General features: G+C 27.3%; 3 protein-coding genes across 4 annotated transcripts; 1 reads left to right on the top strand and 2 right to left on the bottom strand.

The window, feature by feature from the left end:
• Positions 1-753: 753 nt before the first annotated feature.
• On the bottom strand, positions 754-4834 carry LOC126833329 (O-phosphoseryl-tRNA(Sec) selenium transferase). Its single transcript, XM_050564595.1, has 9 exons — positions 4570-4834; positions 3546-3699; positions 3212-3485; positions 2948-3106; positions 2532-2796; positions 2341-2462; positions 2050-2235; positions 1514-1669; positions 754-1404 (listed from the first exon to the last, which is right to left on the bottom strand). Exons 2-9 carry the CDS (start codon positions 3657-3659, stop codon positions 1100-1102), a joined length of 1581 nt encoding a protein of 526 aa, XP_050420552.1. The 5' UTR covers positions 3660-3699; positions 4570-4834; the 3' UTR covers positions 754-1099.
• Positions 4835-5764: 930 nt separating this feature from the next.
• Positions 5765-7869, top strand: LOC126833411 (grpE protein homolog 1, mitochondrial-like). The gene is made up of 6 exons (XM_050564735.1): positions 5765-5942; positions 6088-6232; positions 6603-6716; positions 6773-6892; positions 7446-7529; positions 7599-7869. Exons 1-6 carry the CDS (start codon positions 5872-5874, stop codon positions 7713-7715), a joined length of 651 nt encoding a protein of 216 aa, XP_050420692.1. The 5' UTR covers positions 5765-5871; the 3' UTR covers positions 7716-7869.
• Positions 7870-13305: 5436 nt separating this feature from the next.
• LOC126833934 (signal transducer and activator of transcription 5B-like) lies at positions 13306-25153 on the bottom strand. 2 transcript variants are annotated; one of them, XM_050565527.1, is made up of 17 exons: positions 25053-25153; positions 24861-24958; positions 24633-24765; positions 21718-21874; positions 21473-21559; positions 21126-21297; positions 20760-21048; positions 20514-20678; positions 20326-20440; positions 20086-20231; positions 19895-20015; positions 19534-19769; positions 18977-19126; positions 18781-18905; positions 18370-18528; positions 18021-18222; positions 13306-14203 (listed from the first exon to the last, which is right to left on the bottom strand). In XM_050565527.1, coding segments are annotated over exons 2-17 (2346 nt in total). In that variant the 5' UTR covers positions 24862-24958; positions 25053-25153; the 3' UTR covers positions 13306-14115. The 2 variants fall into 2 exon arrangements, with proteins under 2 accessions (XP_050421484.1, XP_050421485.1); XM_050565528.1 differs by lacking the exon at positions 13306-14203 and adding an exon at positions 15107-15358 and having other exon boundaries at positions 24861-25148.
• Between the last annotated feature and the right edge of the window lie 1211 nt (positions 25154-26364).

The raw sequence follows: 26364 nt of genomic DNA, 5'->3' as shown, positions 1-26364 counted from the left end.
GTATCTTCTCTTTGTATCAAAGATAAAATGAGTTTCTTTCCCTTTCATATTTTCTATCCTTTACACTTTTAAAAGATATTACACAATATGATTATATCATATTACATTGAAATTATAACCTAGAATGTAATGTCATTTCATACAAATTGTAGGGAAAAAACACTCTAAAAAAATTACTTCTATTGCTTTCGTCTTAATAATGCAACTGGACATAGGAAGGAACCTCGTTTACAAAGTCTACATTTTCAATTTGTTTTTATTTTTATTATTGCACCATAGAACATTCAATCCGTTTTTGGTATTTTTTTTAAAAGTGTAAAAATCTGCATTAAAAAAATGGAAAAATGAAGTTTATAATATTATTTTTTAATTTTTATATTGGTAATATTTAATTATTATTTTTTTTAAATAAATGTGTTAACATTTATTTTTCTTTGTCAGAATCTTATATATACTTAATTTGTTTTCCAGTTTACCTAATAAAATATGTTATAACTTAAAAGAAAAAAAACACATATTTAATTTTTCATTCAAAAATTGGAAGCTGTTACATAATATCTACACTTAGCAAAATAGATGATTATAATACTTATATTTATATACCTAGAACTTTAATGAAAATGATTATTTAAAACAAAAAATGTTCGACTACAAATTGTATGTATACAATTTGTGCTTCATACTTCTATGAAATTTTCAAAAATATAGAAAAATATTTTGTATAAAAAAAATCTCAAAATTTACTATTTTGAAGCTTTGTAAACTAGGTTCTCATTAGTAAAAATGTCTGGTTAGGCTTTAGCGAAAAAAACTTCACAACTTTAATTTTTAATCACGGTTTTTCATTAATAGTCTTAAAGTATAAAAACAAAATTATAATACGTTTTACCAAAGTTCGAGGAGAAATTGTATTATTATAGTTGGATATTAATAAGTTAACAGTCTATAAACAGTTCAATAATGAAAATAATACAAATTACCTACTCGAGATCTTTTTTTTATGCCCTACAAGCAAAAATTGACTAGAAATAAATTTATTAACTTACTTTACAAACTTATATAGTTAAATTAAAATGGTGTCTTAACAAAAACTTCAGTGTTATTTACGTAAATTGTCAACACTAGACGTGCGAGATGTGGACGAGCTACCGTCTTCTATCGAATTGACTCCATTCACAGCACTACGGTAACTAGATGCAATTGTGGCCTTTCGCCGTATCGAAGTAGAATCGTTTCCTTCAGAAGACGATGGAGTTTCTATATTAGAAATTGGTGTTTTTTTTAATCTGGAAATTACTTTATCTAACTTTTGTACAAAAAAGTCAATGTCAGATTTTGTAATTCCTATTGATGCACCTGCAGTGATATATGGGCAGGGATAATTTATTTTATGTGCGCCCCAACCTGAAAGAAAAAGTATAAGGACTTAAAACATTGTCAGATATGACACTATAGTACACAAAAACCATTATTTTTGGATTAACTATTAAAGTCAAAACCAAGTGTAAGTTACCATCAAATTTGTATCCACAAACGTCTTTTACTTCTACTGAAGAAACGACTCTGCATCCTGTAACATGGCGCATGTACATCATAGAACTTAACTGGCTTAATTTCTTTGTGTCCGATTCAGCTCCATTTGAAACACTTAAAGATTTTAACGTCATCGCTAGAAAAATGTTCTTTCATAAATTAAATTCAATACACACAAAAGAATTTATAATACAGTTGTATACTTGTATAAGTTAACAGTTGTATAATAATAATAAAAATTTTAAAAAAGTTTAGCGTTTCTGAATTGTGTTATGAATTGAAAATATGAAGATAGTAATATTATAATATATCAATAGTGGTAAGTGTTATAAATGATACATAATAAGCACAAAAATAAAGAACTGTAAGAACATACATTTTTAAGTGTTTAAAATAAATATTAAAATTTTTTTTGACATAAAATTACGTGTATTCATAAAGTACAAAAAATTGTGTACAATTTATATTGTACATAAAATATATTATAATACACTTATAAATCTATAAATTGTATACCTATGGAAATGGGGTTATTCTGAATATCCAATAATCTTTCACCATATTTAGCAGCAATTTTCCCGAGTTCGTTTCTTAAATGTTGGTGTACTTCTTTACGCTGAGATATTAATTCTTTATAACCATTAGTGCCTAAAGACAGCAATGTTATAAAAATATCCATCACGGGACTACAAGATGCTCTTCCTGAAAATTACAACAAATAAAAAGTGAAATTAGAACCAATTTTAATGACCAGATATCTTTTTTAAAATGTAATAATACACAGCAAATTTAATCGTTTTCCTTTACCTGGATAATTTTTGGTTATTTTTTCTAAAACATTTTTGTCAAATCCTGCAATAATTGCTCCTCCTACAGGTACTAAAAAATTTTTGTCAGTACTTTGAACAAAAACGTCAACTCGTCCTTTTCTATATAAAAAAAAAATGTTTGTGCTATTAAAATATTACTAAAATAAATGAGCTGTATAATGATTTTACTTGGATGCATCTTGAATTGAGTGCATGATTCGAGTAGATTGTAAACCATATGCATTATTGATCAAGTGTGGAACGTTATATTTTTGACATAAAGTAGCAATTTTTTCGAGCGAGTCTGATGCTCTTGGAGCGAAACAACTGGTAGTACTCATTATACACACAATATTATCAGATCCGATAGTCAAAAGCTGTGCCTCTATTGCTTGTACGTCAGTGTGCAGTTCATCGCCACATTGTACTGGATCAATAATTATGGGTTGCAAACCTAATACCACACAGTTATAAAATTAAGTATAATAACTTTATCCAAAAATATACATAGAATAACAATGTATAGTGGTAAATAATTATGTACATAGAATATTCTAGGAAAATATTCTAAAAAAAAACAACATCCAAAAATTAGTCACACACACCCGCACTAATTATGCACTTGAAACATGATTTTTGATCTATCCTAGACCACAACACAAACTTTGCTCCAGGCCTATCTTGCTTTAATGTCAACAAACATAACATTAAACTCATTCCAGTCGCTATCGGAACCATAAAACAACCAGTTGCACTGGAAACGCCTAAACAAAAGTTAACATATATATTTTAAAAAGTATATACAGGTGTCCCACAAAGATTCAACAAATAAAATAACTTGTTATATTGAATATTTTTTAATTAATTACCCATAAATCGGATGGACTCTAAAAGCATAGCATTAACAAGTTTAATCATCAAGCTAGATCCAGTAGCGTTTGGTTGAACTTCGGCAATATTTTCTGACCTACCAATACCATGTGTCATATGATAATGACGTTTCGCAACTAGATTAGAAACGACGCGTCCTTCACGCTCTCCAACACCTGCATGCTCTCTAAAATTATTACTGTCCATGAGTGCTAAGTTTGAAAGAAACAATTCAATTGATGCATCGTCCCATCCATTATCTGGCCATTTACGCTGTATAGAGTAAAATTTAATCTTAGTAAGAAATTATAATTTAATAATTACAAAACATACTTGTTCCATAAGAGTTTTGGCTAGATTTTCTCTGTTTCTTAGTGCATTAACAGATTGTTGAATGTATGATGATGGTATCAGATTTTCTGCTATGGCAAAATTTTGACTATTCATAATTGCTTCTTTCTTTTACACATATAATTTACAAAATAACCTATAGTACACAATAAAATAAGATTTATAATTAATATATCAATAGCTAAATTAGAATAAAACCAATACAGTTTGTATTAAATTTACTATAAATTAAAAATATACTCTATTCAGAATAAGAATGAATATGCGGCCGACCAGTTTTCGTCGGCGGCAGTCAGGCACCGCCCATTTTATATTTCTGCTGTAGCCCACCGGCGGCAGTGTTCGAGGCCCATTGCTCATAGTGACGCCACGCCCATGCGCACAAGTCAGCCGTCGATTCATTCTTATTCTGAATAGAGTATAGACACTTTTTATCATTGATAAATAAAGAATAGTTGAAAATTTTAAGTAACCTAACGAAATATGAACGTTACATATTGGTAGTAATTATTTTTACCACACTATTAGTGACTATTTGTGGTGCTTATCTAAAAAAACAGTAAAATTTATAGTCTAGATTAATACAAAAATGTTCTCGAAAAAACACAGAAAGAATATAAATCTCAAGAATTTTTAAAAGAATTAAAATATTGAATGATATAATTTAGATAAACGAAAATCATCTATGTTTTCCACAGGATTTGTTTTGATATCTTTATTCGTTTAATTCTTGTAACAAAAAAAAAAGAAAAATTAACAAATGAAAAACAATACTGAATGTAGTTATATGCAAATACTATGTAAATATATAATATATATTACTTATTTTTTAGATGTTTCGAAATTTTCGAACAAGTTTTATAATTTAGTCAAAATAAAATGGTTAAAGACAAATTATTATAATTCTAAACTTGAAAAAAATTACATAGGTAGTTGGTACTTATACATTTTTGTGCACTTTATGTAAATCACTTAGTACTGCTACCTTGTTTTAAATAAAACTTACATTCACAATAAATTAGTTACAAATGTTGACTAGAAGACATTTTGTTGGTTCTCTTATGTCTCTTATAAAATACTGTTATTTCATATCCTTATTACTGCCGTAATATTTGACTAATAATAAATTAGGTTAACATATCTGACGTACTGATATCTGCACTATCCAAAAATCATTAAAGATAAATCATTATACCTACTGCTATTATATTACTTATATTAGCTTATAATTATTGTTATTTGTTAGCTTCATTTTTTATATTATTACTAATTTTATCTGATCAAAATATGTATTGTGTAAACAGAAATCGATGTTATCATCAAAAGATAAAACCCTATCAGCTTAACCATACATTTGCAAACAGTAAAATAACTTTTTTATTTTGTTATTTATAATTTATAATTTATATAAATGGATTATTTCTATTTTTTAATATAATTTGCATTTTTCCCCTCATCTATAATTATTACAAATTCAAATTATTCTTTTATTTATATGATTATGCTCTGAAAATGCAACGCATGACGTTGTGTCGCAGGTCAAATTGTCTAACGAACTAGCTGTTAAATTTTTCATTATTTAATAAACGGTTGTTTCACTTCAATTTAACTTTGGAGTCAATGACGTAATATTGTCTTCAATTTTTTAAGGAGATGATGCTTAGCCACACACTTTAGTACCATGGAAAAGTGAAAACTTATTAGCAGGATTGAATTTAAGTATCGAGTGAACTATCAACTAAGCCCCTCTAATCATGCCATTAGAGCATAAAATACAGATATCGTCGAGTACAGTAATTCTATGGTATATTTTTATAAAATATGTTAAATGATAAATAATGATTGAAAAGTAATCGATTTTTAACAATAAAATAATTACCCAATACCTATACTAATTTTCCAGTGATTTTTTAAAATAATAATTTCAAAGATAATTATTGCTTTCCATCTTGATTTAGGATAAATAGTTAATAAGTATGTTTATTTCACGATTCTGTAGTCTGGACCTATAATACCAGTTATAGCGACTTAAGTGGACCAGCCATACATCCATTTTGTTATTATCACTAGTCGTTGTTGATATACCTATATTTTTATTACCCTGTGATTTTACTATGACTTTATTGTGTTGGAGAAAATTGGCCAATGGGAATCTTCTTAATAGTTGTTATCAATTATGAGTTATCTTACATTAAATTGTGAAACTGAAGCTAAAACCACACGGCTGCCCGGCTACCGCACGGAGTACAAGTTATATATTCATCAGATTTTTGCTACTAACGGTACTTGCCTATAAGAATATTTCACAATGACTTTTTTTATGAAGTCTTTTAAAGTCGGTAAATCATTATATAGTAATGTTTTGGCATCAGAAATCAGGTGAGATATTAAGAATATAGTCTAATGTTCGGATTATTTTTTTGTAACTAGCCTGGTAATTTAAGTATTTCACAACATTATTATAATTTGTTGTTTAAGCTACATATCTTAAACCTTTTTTTGCAATTTTTAAAAATTATTTTAGGGTAACTTCAGTGTTGGGTCATAACATAGTTCGTTGCAAAGGATCAGACGATACTAATAATGATACAAAGAAAAGCGATGAAAAAACTGTTGAAGATATAGTTAAACAAAATGAACAGTTATTAGAAGAAAATCAAGTTCTTAAGGTTTGTAATATTATTTTTTTTATATTAAAATCAAGATTTAAAGAACATTTAGGGTACAAATTAAGTACTTATTTACTTAAATTTAGTTTAACAAAATTAATATTAAGAATAATATTATTTATATAAACAAATTTACTCCTTTTATACACGTTAACAGTATATATTAATAATGGAGTTTTACGTATTTGCGATAAGAATTTAAAAAATAAAATATTCGGTTACAAATATTTTGAATATAAAAATAATAATTTGAATTATTTTAATAATGATTTACTTATTTTGAATAATTTGATATCTAGTCTAATAATACCCATCACAATAGTTTATTACAGTATTGTAAATTAAATGTACACTACTATTTTTTACTCAGGACAAATTCATAAGATCATTAGCTGAAATGGAAAATACACGTAAGCAAGCTGTAAAACAAATAGCAGATGCCAAGATCTACGCTATTCAAGGATTTTGTAAAGATCTACTTGATGTAAGGTATAAAAATGTGTGCCTATATTCATATTTTTATCAATAAAAATTGTGTAGGTTGCTGATAGTTTGGGGAAAGCTACTGAACTAGTACCAAAAGAAGAAGTCTCTGATAGAAATCCACATTTAAAACATTTGTATGAAGGCCTAGTATCAACAGAATCCCAGCTACAAACGGTTAGTATATTTTTTATGTTCATACAAGTTAATTACTTCTTCCTCTCTTTTAATTTAGAACAACCGCTCTTAAAAATGTTAGTAAACGAATTGTGGAGCAATTGTATAGGTGTTTTAACTGGGTGCGCTAGAGCTACTGCGTTTGATCATTTGATTCCAGTACAAATATAGAATAATATATAATTTATGGCTATTTTTTTGAAGAACTTTCAAAATTAAATCAACAACAACTGTATTTGTTCACAATATTTCTATATAAAAACAGTTATTCTAAAACGAGTCTTTTCAACTTATGCAAATATGTAGCCTGGTTAGTTATTTGCATTAATCAAGTTACCTTAGTAAATAATATGTTTTATATTTAGTCCTAGATATAATTAATCTTAAGTTGCTTTAGAGATTTTTATCAAATACACCTTATTTAAGATTTTACAAGATGAGCATCCAAGAAAGTTGAAAAATAGTCGACATACATAGTCAAACATCAGTTTTTATTGTAGTTGAAATATTACAATGTTATATAATATATTATGATTGGTATTTGGTTTTTCAGATATTTCAAAGACATGGACTAGTATCAGTTAATCCATTAAATGAAGAATTTGATCCTAATGAACATAAAGCTCTATTTGAACAAGTAATCATTTTTAGCAATATAATAAATTTAAAAAACATGTATTTATTTTTCAAAATTATAATTTCTTAGGTAGTTGAAGGTAAAAAAGGAGGGTTAGTTGTTGTAGTGTCACAAATTGGATACAAGTTACACAATCGTGTCATTAGAGCAGCTGCTGTAGGTATTAGCAAAGACGCCAACCAATAAAACTCGGAAATGAGTAAAACACAATTGTAGTAGTAAGACAATATAATGTAAATAAAACCTTGTCTTCTCATTTCTTGTTATTTGTCTATTCAATTTTTAAAATATCATGGAACAAAAAAAAAGATGTTTAAATATATATATCATATTATTATTATGTGTTATGTTTTTTTTATGAAACTTGTATTTTATATTAAATAGCTGTCCAGTTGCAATTTTATTATAATACACAAAGTGTATTATTATTTCTACTATTGGTTGTTTTATGTGCCATATGGTATCGGACATTAAATTCTGTACTAAAAATATCGGGTTTGGTTGCCACAACACTGCAAAACAAATGTCTATCTGCAACTTTCAAGATCTGCTTATTTGAAGAGGGCAGTAGATGTTATTAATTAAAAAAACATTATAATTAAGTGCTCAAAGGAATGAGCAAAATTAAGTGTGTTTACAGAAATGGATATTAAAAAAAAACCAGATTAATGAAGTTAGTGGGTTTTTTTAGGAACTATTATAACTAATCACTTTCAAATACATGCTTCGATGCGAAACTGGAGATTGTAAAAGCAATTGAATATAAATTATTTTAAAAGACATTAAATAACTGTGTTATTACATTTTTGTATACAAAAAATAGGGGGGAGGGGAAACACATTGTAAAATTAATACTTTTTCACCATTACATCGAAGCTAAAAAAAAATTATCTTAAATTAAATATAATTTTAAAAACCAGTATAGTAGGGACGGGGAGGTCACAGGTTTACAGGAATTTTTAAATTTGAAAGTGATAAAATCACTTTCGAAAAACCGCTTCGATACAAATCGGTAGTTAGTATTTTCAAGCCAGTACAGTCCAAACCAAGCACAGTATAAACCAGCAAAGTTAGAAAGTATTAAATTGAGGTGCTGTATTTACAAATAAGCATCAAAGCGTTTACTTGAAAGTGATTTTATTTATAATTCCTGTAGACGTGACCTCTCCGTCCCCTCGTTGCTTTGATGCCTATACTCTACTGTACTAGTCCTTTCGGATAAAATCACTTTCAATTGGAATACATTTTTTTATTAGTTTGTCTGATCTTTAATCTGATGACTATAAGTGATAATAAAGGTACGATACCAAAAAAAATGTTTATAGTTGTACTATTCGTTTAGGTTTTTTTTGGATAATATGATGCATCACAATAAAAGCGACAGCTGCTCGTGCACGTGAAACATCCATAGATGATTCGTGAAAACTGAACGAGATTCGGGATGGTTCTGAACAGGTTGTTGGCTCATTTGCCGCACTTAAATAGAAGTTTTGATGTGTATTGGCTCGCGCGGCAAATGAACGTTTTACCGCGGGCAAACATGGCGCGTAGTCAATACGCGCCTTTATATGTTACAGGCTGTCCCTACCCGGCGTGGCCCAGGATTTAGTTTGCCAGGGCTGAGTAAAATAACTACAAATGGTAGTTACCATGGTTACAAGCCAAGTGTTGGGTTAGCAACGAAAAATATTTCGTATTTAAAGTACAAAATTTTTGTTTAAGGCCACTCTTAGGGGGGAAATTTTCAAAAATTACTATGCCAGAAACCTTCGCAGGAGTGTACTCAACAACTTCCCAAAGTTTCATGGCGATCGGATGAATGATGTACTAATGCTTAAAGGTATTGGTTTCAACCCCTTAAAATAAAAATTATTCAAAATCCTTTCTTATTGCTCGCCTAGACTATAATACAAACATACTCTGAAAATTTTAAGTCGCTAGCTACCGATCTTAGTTTAGGCTGTGCGTTGATTATGAATCAGTCAGGACTTCTTCTTTTATATACATAGAAATATAAAGATTATACATTTTAAGTAGGCACGCTACTTTTAGTATCGCAATTTAATGTCGTTATTTAGTGTCGTTTTCGGTCTAGGGGGGCCAAGGCTAAAGCATGATGTTCCATGCTGAAAAAAAATTAAATTTCTTATTAAACCATACGAAATATTGAGTGGTTCACGAAAAAATGATCACCCAGCACCCTGTTTAAGTTATATTTTACCAAGATATTCAAACACTTACCATATTGTTAAAAAATAACAATAATTCATAACTTTAGTTATAACACTGACTATAAATAATATCAGGGTATCTACCGCCAAACAGTATAGCTTGTATACAACGGTAAAAATTTACGCGCAGTAAAAAATACATGCCAGTGGCTATCTATATTCTATAATATTTATAATCTATAGACAATAGTTATAATTGGTATTACCGTATTTTTTATGTAAATAATTAATAATACCAATTATAATAATACAATTATTATAATACTACATTTATAATCACTTGTTAAATACCTACATTATGAATATCATGATTGTGTTTTACATATGATATATATATATATGACTTTGTACATATGTATGTATATTAATTTACAAAATCATTAGGTACGCATCATTTTTTTTTTGTAAAATTTTAAATAAAATATATTTGTTAAGTACAAACTTTGGGATCTTTAATTTTAGTGTATGCGTCGATTTCAAGCAAATTATAAATTATAGTGTTTTCGCACTTCTTTTTTTTTCGGTTATAATTACTACCATTATAGACAATTTATTGTACTTACAGTCAAATTTACGTAGTGTGCTTACCGGTGGCTTGTCTTTCAGTATTTTTACATAAGTAGAGCCCACGCAATGATTTGTATGCTTCCTAATTGGTTTCACGTCTTGCAACATACTTAACCAAGAATAGGTCAAAGTATTGACAAACAGATAGCGCGTACTGGACGGAAACTTTTCAACATATCCTAGTCCAAGTACTGCCCGCCTTCTTAAAAAGAATATTATTTAACTATAAGGTTTACCAATACGACTATTCTCTATTAGATGAGTAATTATTTAATACGTGCGATATTTTTTATTAACTGTACGTAATAAAATAAAAACATAGACCAATTATAAAGCATAATATTATCTATTTTGTCAAATGGAAATTCTTTGATTTTTGACAAATTAAGTCGTAACTCGTATGAAATATACTAATAATGGATACTTCAAAGACATGTTGACTTTTTAAGACATATTTAATTAATAAATATGTATACAGAGTGATTCATTAAGGATAAGACACTAATTTTCTCGGAATATTAATATATTCCGAGAAATATTTTTTTCCAATATTTTTTGGTACACATTGTACTATATTTTGATAATTTTTTATTACATAAATTTGTAGACAAAAAATTAAAAAATATTTTAGCGTTTGAATTTTCATTTATTTGTTCATTAGCTATGCCTCTGTTAAGATACTACATTTTCTCTTAATAATTATCATGTTTTTTCGGTTTTCCAAAACCGGTAGCACATAAAGTTCATATTTAAGTTCGCATTGTCCATTTGGCGATAACACTCTAACAAAAAAACGCCACTGGTATAAAAGACTTTGAAATAATGATAGACAAACGGTTCTTATCTACAGATTACCTATTCCAACACAGGTACACAGGTTGGTTTTACAAACCCACTTTATCAAATTATTTTTATGCGTGTAATAAAACTACTCGTGTTTGTATAACGATTGAAAATATTAAGAAATACAGTCAAAAATCAAATCTTTTTAAAGTCATAACAAATTAACAAATAAATGAAAATTCAAACGCTAAAATATTTTTTTATTTTTTGTCTACAAATTTATGTAGTTAAAAACATATGTTGCCATTTAAAAAAAAACTAAAATCCCCCTTTTTGGCCTTCAAGGATTGGTGATAGAAACTTTCAAAATATTAACATATTCCGAAACAATGAGTGTCTTATCCTTAATGAATCACCCTGTATTTATATACAGGTGGCCCACAAAGATTTGACAAATGAAATAACTTTTGAGATTTTTTTTTAAAAATAATTTATACTCATTTGCGCTATAAGCAAATGGTGTAATATAAGGTTTTTATTGCACTTACCTGTTTTATTTTTTTTAATAGTTTTTTTATTACATATTTTTTTTTTCAAGATAGCCATTTTCAAGTCAAATAATGAAAAACTACATATTTTATTCTCTCTAAATATTTCTAAGTACGAGTAAAAATAAAAATGAAATTATATCTAGGTGTAATAATAATTATCATAATTGTTGAAAATAATTTATGACATAATATTGATTTTAAATACAATTGTAGTGCAAATTATAGGTAGGTAATACTTGCAAGTTGTGTCAACATTAAGGTGCTCCGATGTATCAAACATTTAATGACTGAAAAATCAAAATTATTTATTTCTTCCGGTTTTTAAATTGATAATAAAATAATTTATTAATGAATGTGCTATTGTACAGTGGCGTACCCAGGGGAGGGGCTAAGGGGGCTTCAGCCCCCACCCCTCAATTGGCTGTGTGATAGTATAAATAAATTATAAACTACTAAGCCGGGTTTCCAATACAACGGTCAATGAACGGGTCAAATGAACATAATAGTCTTGATAATTGAATTTTTTATCAAGTCTGTCAAGAAAAAACATCGAATAGGTTGACGAGAATCATAATCATTATACAAACGATTTTAGATGAAAAGAAATAATTATGAAAAAAGTTAAATTATAAGGTAATAATTATTTAGGTATATTATACCTACTTGAGCCCTGAAAAATATACGATTTTCATAAATGTTATATAGTATTATACGCGTACAAGGACACAAGGATCAACCAAATAAAAACACTACACAGTAAAACATATTGTTACCTAGAGGATAGTTATTCGGTTTCCTACACGAATACACTATGATATTATGTGATGCGGAAGCAATAAGGCAGGGGCGTAGCCAGTAGGTAGACCTGGTAAAAAATAAAAATAATTATTAATACAAATAATCATTAATAACTTTGTTTATAAATGGTTTATAGTGGGCCTACCCAAAAAAAAACTCTTAGCTACGCCCCTGCTCATAATTTATACTATATCAAGTAATATATAAAAATAATTAACTTGTGTTTTAGAATAAAAAAAAACATTCATTGAATACCCATTTAGTTTTAATATTAAAAAAACATACAGAATCTTAGGTATATTGTGTATTATATGAAAAAACACATTATGTATGTATTAAATGCTTAAAAATAAGTATCATTATTAAAGTACATCAAACAGTGTCAAAATTTAATAGCATAGAAGGAAAATCGATTGGCTTCACTCAGCATAAAATACTCTGTTTTTGTCCAAATATATTAGAATATTTGACTAAAAATCATTTCAATTAAAAAAATACATTATTTACCATGTATTTTGAATACCAATAAAATGTTGAGCCATGTTTTACTTTTAATTGAGTTATATATCTTAACAGAGTGAAAGAGTGTACGTATAAATTATACCGTCTATAGTAACTAAATTTGAAAATATTAAAAATTACAATTATTCATTCAGAATTATTATATTATGTGTATCGTAAAAAACCTAGAATTTTAAACTAGTGTAGCATTCGATTTTCTTATAATAAAATTATTTTCATAGGACATAATATTTTTTACATGAATATCATTCTTATTCAATTACAATAAAATCACATCTAAAAAAAACTATGTTAAATTGTTCTATGCTCTAATTTTTTTTTTTAGTTTAACATTAAGATACAATAAGTAGATATAATTTTGTATTTTAACGGGATCCAATAATTATTATGGGAAAACACAATGTGATTAATAAGAATACTCACTCTCCATTAAATACCTAATATAAAAAACTTTAGTATGCATTAATTTTTTATAGATGCAATCAATAATAAGTATAAATAGATTTTTGTAGTACAGTTACATAAATTGAAATGTCAAAATGTTAAGTGAGTATACTCGATAGATCATCTGTACACAACAATATTAATAAAAAAAAATTTAAAAAAAAAATGACTAACATAGATATAATATTTAAGTACAAAACCAAATATAAGGAATAACCTGATCAATATTGATGGAAATTCAATATCAAACAATCAATATAATAAAAGTAAAATAGTGAAACGAAGCAGTTTGTTTACTAGGCACCATAAGGACTTGATGATCACAAAAATGTTTAATAATATACAAAAATAATAATAATAAATGCGTTTTTAAAATAATAAATCTATGGCGGTAAAAAAAAAAAGTAATTATTATAATAATAATAATAATAATAATAATAGAAATAAAAAATTGTAAAAGAAAAAATCACTCAGGTCGAAATATTGGGGTGTCCCATAACACCGAGTATACAATAAATGTCAAACGTTTAAAATAATATAAATTAGAAAAAAAAGAACATTTAATAGAAGATAAAAATAGTTGATCACTAACATAAGCAGTTAAGTGTATGCACTAATATTACTATGACATCGAATGGTTTACCTAATCTAATAATATTTAACACATCTAAATAGTTGTTTTATTTTGTATTAAAAAAACGCTTCATCCACATGCGATATGTCATTTAAGTTCGAAGGAAAATCCATTTCTAAGGAGTCATTGCCAAATGCCATCATACTAAATAAGCAAAACAATTTTTGTTTGTTTTTTTAGAAGCCAATCAAGTAAAAATAATACTCATGTATAAATTATTTAAGTTTTTAATTTGTAAACGGCATTACTATATTAATAATAGATACAATAAATAGTAGTATAATATATTTTGTAATAATGATGGAGAGATTCAAACTAGTTAACACCGAGGAACTAGAATTAATGCTAATATTAAGAGGGCGTCACACACTACCTATTTATTAGGGATTAAATTGTAGACATTTTTAAAATAAACTTAATATATACTAACATTTTTTCAGATATATATTATCAAAGCGGAAATAAATCCATAATAATGAATATTTAATATTTGTTAACCAATTATTGTATAAAAATGTATCTTGAATATGCACTTTTTTGAGAAACGGAAAAGGTTTAGCATTAAAGTACATTTATACAAAATTAAAATCAAAACTTTATCTAGATTTTGATAGAGAACATTAGTGATAAAGTTTTTAGGAGCTGAATTTTATGACATTCAATCATACAATTTTTAAAAGTCTTATAACCACTCATGCCAAAATTTTATCAATTCTTGATCTTTAATTTTGTATAAATGTACTTATGCACACTAAACTGCTCAATCCCTTTAGAATAGTGCTTCTCTAAAAACATGTTTTAGATGTAAATAAGCAATAGTGTGACACCCTTTTAAACATGTTTATATAGTTAAATATAATTAAACGTACATACATAATATAATTTCTAGACTAACTTTTTTTCCTAATTATTCACTACTACTTTTTTTTTCATAACAAAAACCAATTATATTTATTTTTTATAATAGTTATCTCAATCTAATAATAAATTCAACCAGTAACCACACACTTGATTATATATGTTAAATATTAAAATACAGTTAATAGTATATAATATGTAAAAAGGTAATCGATTATGACTAGGAACATTATCATAAAATAATAGGCTTCTTATTCTAATCTAGCGGTGAGTAAGAATATCAAAGATTAAGAGGCAATATTTTATGGGGGAAAACATAAAACTTCTAATTTTGACTTGGCTACCTGGTCCCAGGACCAAAAGTACGGGCGTTAACATTTCAAAATCCCGTCACAGGATGTCGGCTGAAAAAAACGACCTTGAGCGGTACTGTCAGATGTACTGCAGAGTGAAAGCAAAATTTAAAAAAAAATTATTTTTTTAAAGATTATATACACGTTATGTAATTAATAAATATGAATTACAAAAGAAAGAAAATTTGTAGAAAATGTAATTTCAAAGAATCTACATAGATAAATTTAAGAAGCAAAGGGTTGATATAATAAAAGCAGTGAATAAACAATCATCAAAAGTGCTATAGTGCATTCAAATGTATGCAAGTGATATATTTTTTTGCATGAAAATTACTTAGCATAATGGAAAATATTTAAAATCTTAATTTTTCTAATTAATACTTTACAATGTTTTTTTTTTAAGTAGGTAGTAGGTTCAACTCAATTAATCTTTGGCAACAGAAAAAAAGGGATAGCTTGCATTTTATGACTGAATGAAAAATATTCATAAAACAGAGGTAGTTTTTTAGTTAATATTATTAATTTGTTAAAACTCGAGGGAAAATTTCTCTTTATTTACCACTACTACCAATTCTACCACTACTCCTATTATTACTAAAAGGCTGTAAATAAGAGCATTAACACTGTACAAAAACAGCTTCATCGACATATTATATTGAGTAAATAAACTTTATTTATTTCTCCAAATTAAAGAATAATAAAAATTAATAAACTTTTCAATAAGAAAGTTAACATCGAGCATGGTATGGTGTCAGCCACAGTTGTCAATTTATTCTTTAAATTTTTTTTATAAAATGTTGGTCAACCAATTTAAGTTGAAAATATCTAAAATACATTAAGAGTATGTGATACCCCTTCTTTATTAAAGCGTTACGTATAGGTAATTTTTTGCAAAATCTTAATTTGAAGCTTTAACGGTTATGTGTAATTATTTGTTTAGTAATTAGAACTCTTTTTTGGCAGTTAATTTATTATTGGGACTATCACAGCATCTTAGTCAGCAATTTTAATTTTTTTTTTTCATCTAAACATAGTTACGGAGAATGCGTTTTACTAAGTCCATGGTTGTTTTAAAGCAAAAACACCCATTATGAAATCGAATGATACCAACATTTCAGAGACAATGGCATATCTAATTTTGAAAATAACATGAAAGAAAGTAATAGCTATTTTAAAAAAGTAAAAAAATGAGATTTTAAATGTTAAATATTAGGTTTATTAACAAAAAAGGATATTGTCTCTAAAGACAATCTTGATGTCTTTAAAGACATTGTCTCTAAAATCTTGTTATCTTTCGTTTTTGTTATATTAAAATCATCAAGAAGTAAAACGAATTCTGCCTAGGCATGTTTTAACTTTGGAAAATCGCCTGTATGATGTCCTCTTAATCATACATTACAGCATCTTATTTTAATAATAAAATTTTGTATTGATTGATTTGAATTATTAACCAGAAAAATTGCTCAAACCTTATAGTGGTTAAACATGTTATTGTACCAGTTTTATCATAAAATAAATAACATTTCAACTTAAATTACTATCTCAAATGATCATTTTTTTATTATGCTCCCATTGTCATGAAAATACCTTAATTGGCACTTTTTTACAATGATTAAGATAAATAACTTTATAGGAAAAATTGCCATAATATATCTAATGAATCATTTTTATAAATAAAGTTGCATCTCATTATTTTATATTTTATGAATAAAAAAATAAATAAAATAAGCATTTACATCATCATAATTTGCATTAAAATAAGAAGTGTCTAAAGATAGTAACAAGACAAAACATTAAAAAGTTCAAATATTTCTACCACTAACTAATAAAATATATACTATTATATTTAACTATTTTTACAAGTGTGGGTAACTTGATCTTTGATTTATTAAAATTTTCTAGCAATATTGTTCAAAGTCAATCAATTTTACCAAATTGCAATAAGAATTCTATACTATTTCTAAAGCAATATATTATAATCAATATGTATGTACATACCTATCTAAAAACTAATATTAGAAGTGAGGGGGGTTATCATACAATTACGTATTACATAATTTTTTTTTTTTAAAGATCCTACGTATGAGGCAAATTGAAAATTCAATGCTAAAATTATGTTTTAATCATCAAATTGGTTGAAGACAATGAAAAAATAAATTGTTCATTGTCATATACCATGCTATGTGAAAAATGATAGAAAGAACAATAGAAAATGTTTATGTAATTCTTAGAAAGTCTTTATGACAGTATATCACAGAAATTCTACAAACATTACACGTATCAATTAGAGCAATTTAAAAAACAGAAGAACATACTTGCTAATTTAAGTCAGATATTTACACAATTAAAATTAGAAAAAATTAATTAAGTGTTAGAGAGATTAGTTATTTGTATGTATACTGATTAAAAATAATATTTATGAGATTTGTCAGGACATTTTATTATATTTGTTACACATAAATATGTTTTTAAGCTTGAGTGAAAAATTTGTATGCCCTCGAGCACCAAACAAAGAAATAAACATTTAAAAAATTCTAACATGCTAAAATAAAACTTTGCATAAAATATATTGACTATAATAAATTATGACTATGGCACTACTTTAGATAAATATACTATTTCCCACTCACTTCTTCTAATTTTATTTTTTCTTTAAATTTTTTTTTTATTTATTCAAACCACACCAAATTCAAGCTAAAACGGTGCATTTTAAAATATAATAAATTATTTGTGTAAAATATATTACATACTTATTCACTGGTTCACTGTGTACAGATGACGTTTCTCTAATACTACAGTTTCCTGGACTGTTTACATGGAACATATGATTTTGTGGCGTATTAGGGTAACTGTTCATTCCTTGTCCGTTGGTTCCTGGTCCACCCCACCCAGGTACATGTGTAACCAATAGTGGTTTCAAATATCCATTACTTGTCACAGGTGTACTTACATCTGAAAATTGTAAAACCAAAGCATGTACAATGAGACGATTGCTTAAAAAAAATACGATAGAATAATTTAACTTTTTCAAATACAGTTTAAGAGCACAATATAAAAGTAAATTTAAAAAAATATCTTGATAAAATAATTTTTTCCTACTTGGCGGCTGTGTATAATATTTTCCAAATGCTTGATTTTTATCGATATCAGGATACAATTTAGTTAGATACGGTAAATCCAAAAGCCTATCAGCTAAGTTCCTTATGGATAAATCTTTAGCTGAAAAGGGATGCAAACTATATGCGTCAGACTCGTTTGCTAAAAAAAAAAATATAAAATACATATTATCATACTATGAAACTAATTATTTATTAAGCATAAGATAGAAAACATTTGTAATGTAATTAAAAAAAGAAAGGCTTACAAATTATTAAACCTTACGTCTAGTCTATTCAATAAAAAATAGCATATTAAGATTATTCTTTGTTGCAATTTAAAAACTGAAGCTTAAAACCAAAGGCATTTTTAATAATATGTTATACAATTTATTTATAAAACAAAGATCCTTACATCCAGCCCAGGCAACAGTTAATCCGCCAAGTTCTGAATCCGAAAAACGTAATAAAAATGTACCAGTAGCATATCTAGTCAACATTTCTTCGGCATCAGATTTTCTTATAAATCCCATAATTGCTCTAAAAATCAAATTAATATATTTTTATTATATACATGTATAACAACTTAAGATTAAATAATAATTTCAAACCCATCAGTCCATGGTCCTTTCAGATGTTCTCTTGTTATTTTCATCACAGCATAAAACCATTCCCAAAATGTAAAACTTCTTTGTGGCAATGGTTCCTTGCAAAATTGAGACCATGACAACACCATATGATTGAAATCCACGTTTTGCATTCTATTAGTGTCAAAAATAATGCTTTTTATTTCAATGTAAAAAAATTTTAAATAAAAAAACATTACAAAATGAATGTCATCCCCTCTCAAGAGTCATATTTATATAATAGATGGTGTTTTATTCATCATTGACTAAGTAAAACATATTGTGTACTAATGTCGATAATTATAAATTTAAAAACTATGTCATTGAACACTGTGAGAACATTTTACTTAACCATAATGTTATTCATTGAAATGTTTTCAACTAACTGGTAGTACAAGGCAGTTGTAATGTATTTAAATTATAACCATCTCTATAAAAACGTGACAGTAAATTAAAAATTACCACATAAGATTTCTATATTTTTTTAAAGAGAGGTCCTAAAATACTACATAACAATAATAAAGGTAATAAATTAAATTTACCTAAAAGCTTTTTCAGCCAAAAATGTTAAGCTTTCATCGGAAAGGCCACGGCCAGTTGCAGCAAAAAATTTCATGTTTAACGCTTCTGCAACACTTCTCCATGGTACTTTGTCGGGGACACTAAAAGGAACTCGAGCAGGTTCAGCAAAAGCATTGTCCCATGTAACAGTAGCCCAAGCGTGAGGATCTTGATTACCATGTACAATGACCACAACAGGTAGAGATAAATTCCATACCTGTGATGAAAAAAAAAAACAATAAATATTTAATTTACATTTATTTAAAACTTAAATTCTTTTAATGCAATACATAATATTGTTTAATTTTTATAGACTCTTAATGTGATATTCCTTTTATTTACCTCAAATTGAAGTTCATTGCCAATATAGAACTTGGAAGAAAATAAGATTGAAAACTTTTCATCCATAACGGATTCTGTTCCTTTTTTCTCGGTACGCTTAATTTTCTTTAGCTGCATACTCCTATATGGAAATAATTATTAGCAGTGCATATATATTTTTTTTCAACAATTTTATAACAGTTTTTACTCACCGAAAATTGGTAGAAAGATGTCTCTGTACCGGTTGGTACTCCATTTTTCCTGAGCAATTAAGTATTTCACCACATGACTCTCCATCTGGTTTGTTTCTGCCAATTATTTGGTTTGCTTGTGTTTCGCTTACTATAGAAACTTTAACCTTAGACAAAAAAAAAAAAAAAAAATCAACACATTTTAAAAATAGTATTCATCAAATTTAGAGTATAAACAACAAGATAGTTTTCTTTACATACCACGGGAGAAGTCATGTGGATATTCAGTTTACCTCCAATCAGTAAACGTACTTCGGCCACAAATCTCGTATTAGTCTTTAGAACTTGTGGAGGTTGAGTTATTATAACGAACGTACTATACAACGATAATAATTATTATTAACATGCAAGTTTAATTTATTTATTAGTTTTCTCTCTCACAACTATACCTGGATACTAAAGATGCTAGATGTTGCGTGGTCAAGTCTAGAAGAGAATTTATAATCTCACATGACTGGGGTAATTCAAAATAACGACCCAAATTTACTCTGAAACGATCGGCTTCTTTAATTTGTGAGCGCGTTATCCATATCAAATCACACAACTTTTCACACCTTTAATATAAATAATAATAATAATAATATGTATAATTAGTATTTAAAATCACTTCAACTAATTTAATTATCAACAAATACCATATCTGTATGACGTCTATATCCTTGATGTATTTGTATCCGTTACCAGTTAACTGCTGTTCACGTTTCCACTGAATCAAAGCTTTATCGATTATATGACTTTGTACGGGACTGAGCAAATTTAAAGATTCGTTTAATTTATTAATGTAAATACAAAGAGCGTTGTTGAGACTCAATGACTGTGTTTTTAGTTGTCCTTCGTACAGCTCTTTTTCTTGTTTTAATTTACGTTCTATTTCTGGACCTTGAGGGATACTCATTCTTTGGTTTCTCATGTGTTGCAAGTGTTCTTTAAAATTGAAAAGCAAATGATTATTTCAAAATACTACAAACAAATTTTTATAAAAGAAAATCTTTGAAACATACGGGTACATTTGGCACATTCTGCATACAAAATATTAAAAGAATCAATTTCAGACTGAATGTTCATGCGGATTTCATTTGTATGTGTAATGTGATTGCTAATCAAATCCATTTGTTGCATTATTTCAACATTCTCCATTTCTTGAGATGATTTCGTGTTTATTTCCATTAGTGACTAGATGATATTAATAACAATAATTATAATCAAATACCAAAGTCCAAAAGTTCACTAAGCGCTTGAGATTTTTTGTAAATAATAATAACTATTTATTTCTCATTAATTTAATTAAATTAATTACATTATATACTTAAAAAATGTTTTTCTTAAAAAAAAAAAAATTTATACTTACATTATTTTGTTGAGCCAATATTGTTTCTGATTCTAAACACTTCTTAATAATTCTGATTAATTCCTTTGGATTTTGTGAATATTTTTCCTTTAAAAAAAAAAAAGTTGTCAAAGTATAATTTTATACAATTATTATTCTCTCAAAGAGAAAAAAGTATTATTTATAATATTATATTTTTATATATGAACTTAATACCAAATACACAAATAGAATATTATTTTTTAAGAAAAAAACACAATTCTTACTTTGTACAACTTGGCAGTGTCAATCAATTTCAATTTGTTAACAAACAAGTCATTTGTAACCATAGAATTAGCTTTAGCTACTATTTCATTCACAAAAGAAACAAATAAATCTTTAATGTAGTTTTCGTGTTCTAAATTATCGGGATCAATGTCAGCCCTATGAAATGTAAGAACCATAAAATATTAGTAAATAAATTATTTATAAACAATTATTAATTAAATAAGCTATATTATAAGTTATTTATAAGAATTCATAAAACACACAATTTAATATATTATGTTGTTATATGTATGGTCACTTAAAATAGTAATTGCAGTTTTTTTTTTATTTGAGAAATATGCATTGTGTGTTAAGAACATATTTATTTTTTATCAGAACCAATTATCAATGCACAATTCGGATGTTCCAGGAAAACCAATTTAAAATAAGCATTATATCTCATTGATGTAAAACAGAAAAAAAATGGTTTAGTAAACTTTTTATCTGATTATTTCATAAATTAAATATATTATTTCTTCTAAATAATAAAATCGAACAAAACATTTATTATTCGTCATGTTTTTACGTAATAATGTATTAAAAAGAAAAAAAACATTATTTGAGAAAACTACTTTATTTAGTTGAATAAAACCACACTTTTTCTTCTATTTATATTATATTTATTAATAACATTGAATATGATTTTGCAACAAAAACCAAAATACATTAATTATTTAGAATTTTTTACACAGAATCTAAATCTGTCAATAGATTAAGTAGCATCACTTTAGAAACCAGTACCTATTTATATTATCATATTACTTATACATATAATTTTACTCTAATCTACATAGTATAGGTATACTTATGCTTTGATGTAGAACTCAAAAGGTTTTGGTTTCCAAAAGCTTATTATTAGACAAGTAATATGTTATATTTTAAATACACATGTACTTTAAAAAATAGTGCAATGAATAAAATATAATTTTAGATATAAAACTTCATTCAAAACATTGATTTTCCAAACGTTACTGTCTTGGCTTTTCTGTTAGCTTTTTATTTTACTTTTAACCTGACTTAAAACTTGTAACTCATCAGTGGCGTAACTAGAGACTTAAGTGCCCAGGCGCAAGACATTTCTTTTTGCGCCCTATATTACATGTTAACGTGTTAGTAAACCGTACAATAACGCCCTACATTAGAATGTGCCCAGGAGCAGAGGCCCCCCTGCACCCACAGTAGTAACGCCAGCCACTGTATCTCATCTAATTGATGTAGTGTGGTAGAAAAAAAAAAACAAAAAATTGAAAAATTGACACACTGATGGCTTGTAATTGAAACTTTATTGAAAAAAAAAAAAAAAATAATAATAAAATTACAATTGTAACTCTACCTAAAATCAACATAAAGTAAATTTACAACCGGGCATGCACTTTATTATGATAGTTACTACCAACATTTGGTAATCCCCCCTCTTTTTTTTACACCTACTTAGTATTTGTAAACCTATAACTTTATAAAATGACTCCCAATAACCACGAGCTCCGGGAGCCTAAGAATCGAGCACCTGGTTAGGATAAGGGGCTCATGTCCCTAAAACCCTTGAGCAAAAAATAGCTCATGTAAAAGACTAAACTAACCCGATACTGTTATGCAAACAATCATTGACTTATAGAACCCAAACCTAGCCCACCCTAGTCGCTCATTGCCTGCTGTAGTACATGCAGAAAAATGTTAAGTGCTATAACTTTTGACATGGAAGAGTCCGCCGATTTCTGACTTCGTAATCAGCGTAAAAACACTACAAGGTGGTAAAAAAATCACATCAAATAGTGTACCCCTTAAAGTGAACTTTTACCAAAAATACTTAATAAGTGTAAAAATAAAAAAAACAACCATAAAAGACGAAGCAATGTGGGACATTGACATTAATCATATAATGTATAGCGATTTTATTACAAGTATTAAGTGCGAGCATTACACGCTACAATTCTAGGAGAAGTTAAAGGTTTAAAGTTAGGTCAAGTTTGAATTTAAGTCAAATAAAGCGAGGGTCACAAAGTGTTGTTGGTTCACTCTGCTAAACTAAAAATATTCCAGGTTTGCAGGCTACTGTCTAGAGGGAGTCAACAGGTTTAAAATTAAGTCCAGTTAAATTTAAGAATAAAATAAGAAATGTATAAAAAAAAGCATCAAGTCACAAATTAAGCTTGAAGGAAATGCGGGACGTCGAATCGGCCAGTAACCGTCAAGATATAGTGTCACTCGCACGTAAAAGTCACCTTGACAGTTTTTTACGAACTCAAAAAGTAATTACGCAAGGGTTATTTTGATTTTACCAAAAGCGTTTAAATATAATAAAAAGTATGATACAAAAGTTGATAACAATTTTAAGTTTTTGCTCATAACTTAAAAAATAAGAGTATGATATTCATTTCTGGTTGCACCATTCTTTTAAACATAAAAAAAAATATGTAATTTGAAGAAAAACAATTATTTTAAAAATTTGATATTTATGAAGTTCTTGCACTTATAAAAAATCAAGATTTTGCTCATAGCTTTTAAAGTAAGTCTGACCGCCAAAATTTGATTTCACCATAGTTTCCAAAATAAAAAATACATATATTACAAAAAAACATTTTTGAAAAAAGCGACTAGGAACTAAACTGCGTTTATGCCGATTTATTATATTTGCCACAGTCTCATTATCTAAATTATCGATTATAAGTTGATGTACAAGTAATATAGAAATTGGTTATAATTATTTAAATATTATATGCCAATATTAACATTTTGTTTCTATAATAATTGTTTTAATTCTAAATAATTGGCAATTTAATATTTATAAATAAGATACACGGTTCATTAATTACTCAATCTAAATTAAATAGTTGTAACTAGAGTTTCAATATTTAATAATAGAATATGATCTTACCAAACTTTAGTTTCAAACCAGGGTGATAGCAACTGACGTACTTCAATGGGGAAATGATCACCATATATACGTTGAAAGTCTTCACCTTGCAAGTTCTGTTGTTGTAGTTTTTCCCACGAAGTTATTAGAGACACTTTGAGTGAATAAAATAAATCGTTTAAAATATATTTTAATAAAATGTGGTTAGTTACAAAATGTACAGAATAGTATAATATGTATAATAATTACTTATAATATTACGCGCACTTCTGTTTCAACTTAAGAGCACTTTGTATAACTATACATTGTATGCGTAGTAAGTCGTAAGCTACAAACAAATCACTTCACTGGTACAAAAACAAAAATTGTTGTTTAATAAACATGAATTTATAGTTTGAGATAATTATTGCTACTGCTAATATGTCATCATTAATAAATTACCCAAATAATAAACACTATTATGCACACAGAAAACACAATACACTGTATGTCTTTATAGTGTATATACTACATGCTATAGCTAGAGCTGCTGCTAGACACCAATCATTTCAGTATTACCAATTTAAGTTTTTAATGATTTTCTTTAATATTTCAATATATTTCATACCTAGAACAATATTCCTGCGCAACAGTTGTCAAAATTTTACTGTTACTAACATCATAGAAGTCATACAGGTGATCTTATCACTTGTTACTAACTTCATATTAAAAAAAATACGTATCGCCGATCGATAAAGAGTAACACCCACAGGTAAAATTTCGACGAGTAATGACTAATGGGTATTTGGTATATAATTTACAAGTATTATACAACATACGCCATGTCCCATGTGCTTGTCTTATGACATTCAAAGTAGGCACGGTTGCTAGATTACAAACTTTTCCTATAATTGCGCTTTGCACGCGTTCGATGTTGTGCCTCAGTCATGGAAGATGTTATAATTTATAATGAGAAATTAACACGGTAAAAACTTCTTTTTCCAAGTCCGGGCAATTATCCTGCGCAGTATTATCTAGCAAATTCCTGTCTATTTAGTCATGACTCATGCCTGAAACAATGAAACATTTTTTTTAAAAATCTGTATTTAATTCGGCGTTGATTGATATGCGTCAATAAATATTTAAGAGGTCGGAAATACTAAATTTTTTGAAAATGATATGGGGTCCTTCATTTTTATAATTTTTAAAAAAAAACCCTCTTGTAAAATTAATTTGTTTTGCCAATTGCCATGCAAGGTGCATTCATTCGAGATCATACAAAGCCTGTTTATTCTATAACCGAGTTCCAGTACCCTAGAGGCCCCTTTATTACTGTATTCTTTAAAATATCTATGGGAGAGGTCGAACAGAACTTTTCTTGAATTGAGCACCAACAATTTCGTTTATCTTCTTTATTTTCCTTTCAATAGAACTAGTATAGATAAAATGTAGTTTTTAAGACAAATAAGGAATCGTTCGATTCGGTCAAGTAGTTTTTGAAAACATGTTCTCGAAAAAAACTGGAAAATAAACTCATCACCAAGTTTTTTAAATAGCTGCCAAACTTAAATTTTAAATGTTTTTAGTTTAAAAATTATGAAAAAAAATCTATGTTATATCCGAGATCAGTTCTGAAATCATTAAAAAAAAATGGAATAAAAATCCCAATTTGAACACAATTTTTTAAACTTACGGATCACACTAAAACAACACAAAACTATTGTTTATACAACTTTTGGTTAATTAAAAAACAAACAAAAACAACTCAAGGTTC

This window comes from Adelges cooleyi, unplaced genomic scaffold (assembly GCF_023614345.1).
Source record: "Adelges cooleyi isolate 19-005CV unplaced genomic scaffold, UGA_ACOO_1.1 ACOO_flye_CR_arks_rails_tigmint_CR_PRNA_2, whole genome shotgun sequence".
Classification (NCBI taxonomy): Eukaryota; Metazoa; Arthropoda; class Insecta; order Hemiptera; family Adelgidae; genus Adelges; species Adelges cooleyi.
Note: the sequence above shows the minus strand (reverse complement) of the source record. Positions and strands in the feature narration are given on the sequence as shown.

Coding starts and splice junctions, on each gene's coding strand:
- LOC126833934 (XM_050565527.1), bottom strand. Junction 21,560..21,717: donor ACACTGCCAAGTTGTACAAA/GTAAGAATTGTG, acceptor TTTTTTTTAAAG/GAAAAATATTCACAAAATCC. Junction 19,127..19,533: donor TTGGCTGAAAAAGCTTTTAG/GTAAATTTAATT, acceptor TGACACTAATAG/AATGCAAAACGTGGATTTCA.
- LOC126833329 (XM_050564595.1), bottom strand. CDS start 3,659: ATGAATAGTCAAAATTTTGCCATAGCAGAAAATCTGATACCATCATCA. Junction 3,486..3,545: donor CCAAAACTCTTATGGAACAA/GTATGTTTTGTA, acceptor TACTCTATACAG/CGTAAATGGCCAGATAATGG. Junction 2,236..2,340: donor AATAACCAAAAATTATCCAG/GTAAAGGAAAAC, acceptor TGTAATTTTCAG/GAAGAGCATCTTGTAGTCCC.
- LOC126833411 (XM_050564735.1), top strand. CDS start 5,872: ATGACTTTTTTTATGAAGTCTTTTAAAGTCGGTAAATCATTATATAGT. Junction 5,943..6,087: donor GTTTTGGCATCAGAAATCAG/GTGAGATATTAA, acceptor AAATTATTTTAG/GGTAACTTCAGTGTTGGGTC. Junction 6,233..6,602: donor AAGAAAATCAAGTTCTTAAG/GTTTGTAATATT, acceptor TTTTTTACTCAG/GACAAATTCATAAGATCATT.